The sequence below is a fragment of the Hibiscus syriacus genome, unplaced genomic scaffold (genome assembly GCF_006381635.1).
Source record: "Hibiscus syriacus cultivar Baekdansim isolate YM2019G1 unplaced genomic scaffold, ASM638163v2 tig00116999_pilon, whole genome shotgun sequence".
NCBI classification, from domain to species: domain Eukaryota; kingdom Viridiplantae; phylum Streptophyta; class Magnoliopsida; order Malvales; family Malvaceae; genus Hibiscus; species Hibiscus syriacus.
The window spans coordinates 139,908-148,497 of record NW_024063515.1 but is presented as its reverse complement, the minus strand read 5'-3'; the positions used below and the strand labels follow the sequence as shown (position 1 = coordinate 148,497).

Below are 8,590 nucleotides of genomic sequence, written 5' to 3'. Positions count from 1 at the left end.
TATCGTACGGTAGTCTTAATATATGGTTAAGGAAAGGCGTTATCGGTTTTGTTATTATTTTTTTTAATATTTTTAGTAAAAAAAATTACCTAAAATATTATTATTTCTACTTAAAACATTAATGTTTTTTTAACATTCCCAGTAAAGTGTTCAATAATAATAAAACTAATAGAAAAATAATGTTTTAAGTAAATTTTACCGAAAATATTAAAAAAATAATAACAAATCCGATAATATTTTTTTTATCCGTATATTAATATTTTCGCACGTGATACTTTTCAAAAATGACGGATATTTAATATCAATAAAAAGTGAAACAAGCTTTTTAGTACTTGGTTTTTATCGGACCGAATAATTTACTGTCTCTCAGATAGACACCGACAAAAACACCCATGTATTGGAGACGGGGGTTTTAAAAAATTTGCCACCAACAATGAATTTTATGCGGCGGCTGGGAGTTTTTTGATTTCTTGTTTTTTCCCTCCTATAAATTTTGCGTAATTTAGGGTTTAATTGTAGATATTCAATTCATGATTTATATCGACATAAATAAATTTGAAGTATCACAAATCAACTTATTTCAGTGATTGAAAAAATCATTATTGTTTTTAAAGGTCACGAGTTTGAGTACCAGTAACTACAACAGTGTGATTGAGCATTCATTATTAAATGATTGAAAATATTTAGAATATATACTACTTTTTAATCACCTTAGCTTAATAAAAAAATTGAAGTAATTATTTTTTGAAAAAATCGGTTACTTGACCATGCTTAAACAAGAATTAATGTATGATTTTATTTTAAAATATAAATTTATAAAATTTTAGGAGGATAAAAATAAATTATCAATTGAAATATTAATTTTTTAAATATATAATAATTTAAATTTTTATGGAACAATCATTCCTACTCATTTTCTTTGATCCCTCCATCATCCATGTGCTTAAAAATAATGGAGTTGTGCAAAAGTTGATAATAGTTTAGATGAAGGAGATAAGAGGAAACAATTAATTAAAAAAGGAAAAATTGTTAAAGAGTAAAATTTAAAAATTAATGAATCACCTGGGATTAGTTTTGAAAATATATTTTAAATAAATAATTTGTGTGTGAAGAAATATATCCCTTATTACTTTTGAGTGGTTTATTTTTGTCATTTTATACTTTGTTGTGAAAGTGGTCAAATTATTAAAAGTAAAATATTGTGGGTAAACGTGAGGTAAACATAATTTATATAATAGTGAAAAAATCGATATGATACATATATTAAACAAATATTTAACTTTAATTATTATATTTTTAGTAAAATAAAAATAAATGAATATATTACGAGAAAATAACTACAGGTGACGGTATAAAAGTAACGTGAAAACTTGGGAGGAACGTGGTATGGAGCCTGGGAAATGATGAACTTATTTTGGTACGATGTTTGGGTCAAGAATATGGGCCCGTACGAGAACATTGTCTCCAACCGAACAACATTCTTGGTATTTCATGTAGAGTGAAAGCTCTCATCGATGATAACGATAGATGGAAATGGGATAGACTCAAACACCAACTCCAAGAGAAAGTTCTGCTAGCCCTTGAAGTTATCTCCCTCCGATTAACCATTCGTTTGTAAACTCCGTAGGATGGAAAAGTACGAAGAACCGGGCTTTCTCGGTCAAATCTTCTTACAACCTAGCAATTGGCATAGAGGAAAGACAAACGAGGAGATTTTGGGAAATTTTGACAAAATACCAGTACCTACCAAGGATAAAAACATGACTCTGACTTGCTGGCAAGGAACGCCTTCTTACGAATGCTGAAAGGGTGAGGCGTCATATGGCCACTGACACTAAATGTCAAATATGTGGGTCATACCATGTAAAAGGACCAGGTTTGAAATAGAAATGAAGAGAAATAACAGGCACCAAATGCTCTTTGGACAAAGGTTAATATGAATGGGACACGGAACAACTCCTCGGGAGAAACTGCATGCGGAGCAGGGCCATTGTAGGTTTTCGGGGTCTTGTATAAATTCTTATAAAGGGCCTCCTATTTTTTAGATATATTCGATTTTGGGGTAATAATAGTAGCGTTTTTCAATAAAACCGCAACAATAGTGACGTTTTATTTTTAAAAAATGCCACCATAGATCCATCTATAGTGGCGTTTGTTGAAAAACGCCACTATAGATATACTAAAATGGGATCCTACTCCGTCGCGCAGTTCGCACCGCCCCAGCCACGGCACTGATGCGGAGGCATCATGAGAAACCATGAATGAAATTGGATTTTAGGGTTCATAAAGAAATTTGGCATCTGTTCAGACTTGGAAGCTGAGCATTTGGGAATATACGAGGGTCTCTAGGCAGCTTGGAAGCTTGGAACTAGATAAATCCAGCTTGAAACTGACAGCAGAGAAACTATCAACCTAATTCGGGGTAGACCGGGCAATAACAGGAGATTAACCATCGTCCAGTATATATCCATCATGCTCCAGAAAGACTGAGACGTTCAAGTCAAGCCCGTCCCAAGAGAAAGCAACAAGATAGACGATTCCTTAGCCAAGCTTACATGAATTCCACCAGACACTAGATGAGTTGAAAGCTAGAATCAATAAGGAAAGTTGTAGGATAACGTAGACTCATTTCTATCTTTTTTTTTTTTACAAAAAAAAGAATAACATGAAAATTAAAGAGAAATTATAATTTTCTTATCTTTTTAAATAGTGTGAATCAATACCTGAATATAAATAATTCAAATAATACTATAAATTAACTTACATGTGTTATTAATTAATTTGTTTTTTGCATGGATCTTAATTCTAACTAGAGGAGAGGAGAAATAAAGTGTTGCTCTTAGTAGGTCTAGAACTTATGAACTAAGGGGATATGAGAGAACAAAGATGAGCAGTTTGACCAACCTGCCAAATGTGCTTGCTTGATCAATTTGTTTTAATATATTATTGGCGAAAGTATTAATTGGTATAATTTTATAATCTGATTGAATTGATATTATTAGTTAATTTAGCTTAGTTTTAAACGATTTAGTTTGAACTCATTAAGTTGTCTTAATGAAAAAAATGAAATGTTGTTATTCGTAGAGGGTCTGAGCTTGAACAATTGTGTCTATAGAGTATATGCTTTATCAATATATTAAAAAAATTTGAACAAATATTATTATATAATTACCTCATATTATTATAAATAAGCTTATCACGTCACAAACAACCTATAAACACATCATTTAAATCAAATAAAATTTTATTGTTATAATTTATATAATATTTTAATATTTTTAATTAAATTAGTATAAATATTTATCTATAAAATTATTAAGCTCACCCATAGTGACCACTTACAAAAAATAAAATAAAATTTAAACTAAAAGTTTCATAAATAATTAGACTTGAAATTAAAACATTAAGATTCATATGATCTTAAAATTATTACTCAACCAAATTCTCGTTAAGATTGGAAAACTTAATTCTTGATTATTGGGAAGTTAAATAAATAATGAGCTAATTGATACTCAGGATATCCCATCTTGGATACATAATGATAGACGGTTCATTCATTTTATCGTAAATTAAAGTCATATTTTATTCCGCAAGATTTTTTTTTAGATAAGTAAAAGTTTTATTTCAAAATATCCAAAAAAAAATGCAACAGAAAGCTATAACTGACAGTCCCTAAACAACAACAGCCCTGTAAAAAAACCTACATAAAGCATCCAAATCCCAGAACAACACATTAAACTACACACAACAAAACCCAACAGAGCAACCCACAAGAAACCAACAAGGAAAAGAAAAGATTAACAAGAAATCCCCAAGCAATATATAGTTACAGATTCACACTCTCTATTGATGACACAGTCATCAAGTTTAGTACAAATCACATCCCTAATGATTCCACAAAACTTCAGGAGTGCGACAAATCCCCTAAAATGCCTATGATTCCGCTCTTCCCAGATAAAATATAGAAAAACAGTCCACACAATCTTCAAAATGCATGCAATCTTCAAAATGCACACAATCAAATAATTCCCCTTCAAATAACCAATTCGTTCTAACTCATAAACCTGCAAGGCAAATAACAAAGCTGCAAGACAGAATTCCAAACAATACAAGCAAAAAGACAATCACCAAAAATATGGTCTCTAGATTCCATCCCATCACCACATAACCTATACATACCATCCAAAACCATTCCCCTACGGATCAACCTATCCTTAGTAGGAAGTCTATCAAGAATAGTCATCCATGCCTCAATAGAGAACTTAGGGACATGCAAAGGAAACCATATGACATGCTACCACTGAACCTTCACCTTCCTTTGTAACACGCATTTCTCGTATATGCTTCCGTACACAAGTCATAGATGTCACATGACTTTTAAAACATTTTTAGTACTTGAAAACCAGTAAAATTTTGTTTCTTTAGATAAAATAATTTTATAATATAGTTTATAAAATATTCTTCAAATACATACATACATACACACACACAGAGACACATATATATATATATATATATATTAAACACGTCCATTCAAATTAATAATACTGGTTCATCTTATCCATATTTAAAATAATATAAAACGATTCAGTTTATCATTACAAACCATTTTCCAAAATAGTTCAACAGAGCTAATATGATATTCATAAGTATATGCCACTAAAATAAGTTAAAATTTCATCATAGGATGTCTTAATGATATTGTAGATATATTCCTTGATGCTTGGAGTTGCTCTGTACTCTTTACTTCTAATAATGACTTTTACCTACACGTGAAAATCATCACATGCTAAGTATATACTTAGTGAGGCATAATAATAATGCAAATGAGGTGTAACCAAAATATAAGTATAACAAAAAATATCAAATACGAATTAAAATCATATAAATCATAATAATACATAAAACTGGCTTGGTAAACCAAGTTTCTTTCACATAACCTGCGAAAAAATATTTAGTATGCACAACATACCTATTAATCAATATTTTTCTAATTTATCCTTTTATTTGCCCAATGTATGTTGAATGAGAATGCAAGGTACATGTGTTGCACATAAGTGCCGAAATGGAAATTCACAAACTCATTATGAATTCCATGGATGCACACATAGTGCCGAAAGTACATATAGTACTGATACGAAAATACAACATATGCATTAAACAAAATCGATCGATAACCATCATACACAAAGTATGTCGAGTGTCGAAATGGTAATTCACAAACTCGTTATGAATTCCATGGATGCACACATAGTGTCGAAATTACATATAGTACTGATACGAAAATGAAACATATGCATTAAACAAAATTGATCGATAACCATCATACACAAAGTATGTCGAGTGTTGAAATGATAATTCACAACTCATTATGAATTCCATGGATGCACACATAGTGCCGAAAGTACATATAGTACTGATACGAAAATGTAACATATGCCTTAAACAAAATTGATCGATAACCATCACACACAAAGTATGTCGAAATGCACCTATGACTCTCAATGCACATACAAAGGGCCTTTAAGTCAAATTCATAGATTAAACATTTATTTCTGAAACATCAATAACTATTAAAACAATATAAAAGTTCATTCATTTATTTTAGTGCAGTTCATACTCTATAATTATTCGTAAACTCATTTTCATAAACTTTATGAAAATATTTCAAAATACTATAAAACATAGTTTTATCAAAATATTCGAGGTTGACTCATCACAAGTCATCCTCATATCATATAAGTACATAATATATGCACTCACCTGATATGCCTCAATATGATGCCTTACTGACGATTTCCAAATATTCTTGAACTTTTTCCTTGCCTTTTTGAATTGTTTGTATCACAAATTTGATCACGAACTACACAAGCATCCATAATCACATATACAAATATAAAATACAATGTTAGTATCCTTACTAACATTTATACAAAATATTAATACTCAAAAATACCATTAATTTCGAATTCTTTTAAAATTCATCTTAACTTAAAATTTCAGACTGAATAGTATCAGTACCTCTCCTACAGTATCGATACTTCTCTTCTATGGTACTGATACCCAATTCAGTATCGATACCATTTTTGCATTCTGGAAATCCATTTTTCAATTACAATATCGATACCTTCCTCTTGGTATCGATACCTCCACATCAGTATCAATACTACTTTAATCAGTATCGATATTGATCATCGTGTTCATTCTCTTTCCTCTAATTTAACCTTATAGTATCAATACTGTTCTTCCAATACCAATACCCTTACTCAGATTTTTCGTATTTTACTTCGACTTTTACCCAAATTTCCCTTAATCTCTTACTCTTATCTCCAACCATACCATTAAACTCATCATCACTTAACCCAACTAACTTACATCCATAAATCTCCTTATAACATCCACAATCTCCAAAGAACACTCAAAACTAAAAATCACACCAAAATTTCAATCATGTTTTTAATCACTTCTAAGGCTCCAAATCTCTTATTTACATCTTTGACAAGTCAGTTTTACTTTTAAACTCCAATTTCTGACCAAATTTCATCAAATCACTTAAAAACTCATTTTATTAAATCACAAATCTCTTAGTTTTATTCACTCTTAAGCTTTCCTTAAGCTTCTATATCACTTAAGGCTTCAAAACCAACCTAAAAATGAAAGGAAAAACTAACTTGAAGAAATCTTATCTTTGCTATGGAGTTACGGGGAAGAGAAGAATAAGAAGAGTAGAAAACCCAAAGTCTCAGCCTTATCCTTTTCCCCTATTAAACACTTAATAAATCTCTAAAAGAAATTAATATTAAATTCATTTCCTTCTAAAAGACCATAATATCCATCCAATCTTCCATCCTTAATAAATAGTCTTGACCATAATTTCCTAAATCAGTCCTTGTACTTTTTAATTTATTCATATTAAACCACCAAATTTTAAATCCTTACATTATAGTCATTGACCTGATGTTTGGGATATTACATCCTCTACCTGACTTTCTCTCAAATCAATCTTCTTGTTCCAATCGATTCCACCACCAAAAAGAGAAGCAACAATCCCTCCCATAAGAAACAGATTCATCAGAATCCAACTATAATGAGGTCTGCTAACAACATATAAAAAGTTATGCCCCATCAAGACATATTCATTGATCCAAGCAACCCATAAGGAGCCTTCACAAGAAAGAATATGCTTGATAAGCAGCAGACAGTAGATCAATTCCAACAAGAGAGATCTTTAATTCCCAAACCCCTATCAGAACTGTATATTTGACTCCAACTAATTCTAGCACTCCTAGGAGAAGAGTCGTTACCCATCCAAAAGAAACGCATGCATAATTGCTCAATCTTCCTAATAATATCCTTAGGAAGTATCAATTGCCTGCATAAAAAATTAGTAATGTCAAAAATCACAGCCTTAATAAGTTGCAGCCTCCCACCATAAATAAGTTTCTTGTGAGACCACACAACAAGTTTACCCCTAATATTCTCAACCAAAGGCAAACAATCTTTCTCCGTGAGTTTTCTTGTGACTAGAGGTACACCAAGATATCTCACAAGAATCTTACCAAGTCTGAAATCAATAGCATCACAAATTTTCTCTAGTGTCCTACCATCCATGCCACAAGCAAATAATTCAGTTTTAACAGCATTCAACTTTAGGCCAGACATTCCATAAAAAACCTCAAGCACACTCTTCACACCAAAGACAAAATCCATAGACCCGTAACAAAATATTAGAAGGTCATCAGCAAAACATAAGTGTGTCAAAGAAATTCTCTTGCACTTGGGATGATACTTAAAAATTCCCTCCCTAGAAGCAACATCCAACAAATGGGATATCACATTAATTACCAAAACAAATAAATAAGGTGACAATGGATCCCGTTGTCTCAATCCCCTCTGACCATTAAAGAATCCTACCAAAATACCATTGAAAGCCACATAAAATTTAGAAGCAGTCACACAGGTCCCAATCCACATTCGAAATCCCTCAGGTAACTCCATAGCAGCAAGTACATTTAACAGAAACTTTCAATTAACAAATCATTAATTAAGTTAAGTTGATTACAAAGTAGTATCTATTTTGAATATTCTCAACTATTTGAAAATGAGCACTCAATCATCATGTTGCAGTTACTATTGTTCGAACTCATAACCTCTAAGGGCCCATTTGGGATTGCTTTTAACACCCTAAAATCACTTATTTAAGCAAAAGCAATCCCAAACAAATACACTTTTGAGTCAAATTGACGTTTGAAACATGATTTTAGACCCAAACCCAAAAGGTGTGATTTTAGAAGCTTTTAAGGTTGAAAAGCTTACTGGGTTGGAAATACCAACTTTAACCTTAATTTAATGGGTAGGTTGTACTATCTTACAAGCAATAAAAGCTCATTCTATAAACAAAGAATTTTTTATTTCTTCCTCACATCTTCTTCTTTATGGTGGAGTTGTAATACACCAAATTTTGAAAAGTGGCCAAAATGTAAGTTTTAAAAGCTAACTGGCTAAAGTATAACTTTTAAAAAGTTTAAAGACCAAAAATGTAATTTTTAAAAGTTATATATTTTGACACGTAAATGAATAGTTTATCCCA

The 8,590-nt window shown here is 31.1% G+C and overlaps 1 protein-coding gene across 1 annotated transcript; it reads right to left on the bottom strand.

Annotated features, from left to right (window-relative positions):
* Positions 1-6,946: 6,946 nt before the first annotated feature.
* Positions 6,947-7,998, bottom strand: LOC120194567. The gene is made up of 3 exons (XM_039196835.1): positions 7,454-7,998; positions 7,242-7,372; positions 6,947-7,164 (listed from the first exon to the last, which is right to left on the bottom strand). Exons 1-3 carry the CDS (start codon positions 7,996-7,998, stop codon positions 6,947-6,949), a joined length of 894 nt encoding a protein of 297 aa, XP_039052766.1.
* Between the last annotated feature and the right edge of the window lie 592 nt (positions 7,999-8,590).

Coding starts and splice junctions, on each gene's coding strand:
- LOC120194567 (XM_039196835.1), bottom strand. CDS start 7,998: ATGGAGTTACCTGAGGGATTTCGAATGTGGATTGGGACCTGTGTGACT. Junction 7,373..7,453: donor AGGGGTAAACTTGTTGTGTG/GTCTCACAAGAA, acceptor TTTTTTATGCAG/GCAATTGATACTTCCTAAGG. Junction 7,165..7,241: donor AATATACAGTTCTGATAGGG/GTTTGGGAATTA, acceptor TTTCTTGTGAAG/GCTCCTTATGGGTTGCTTGG.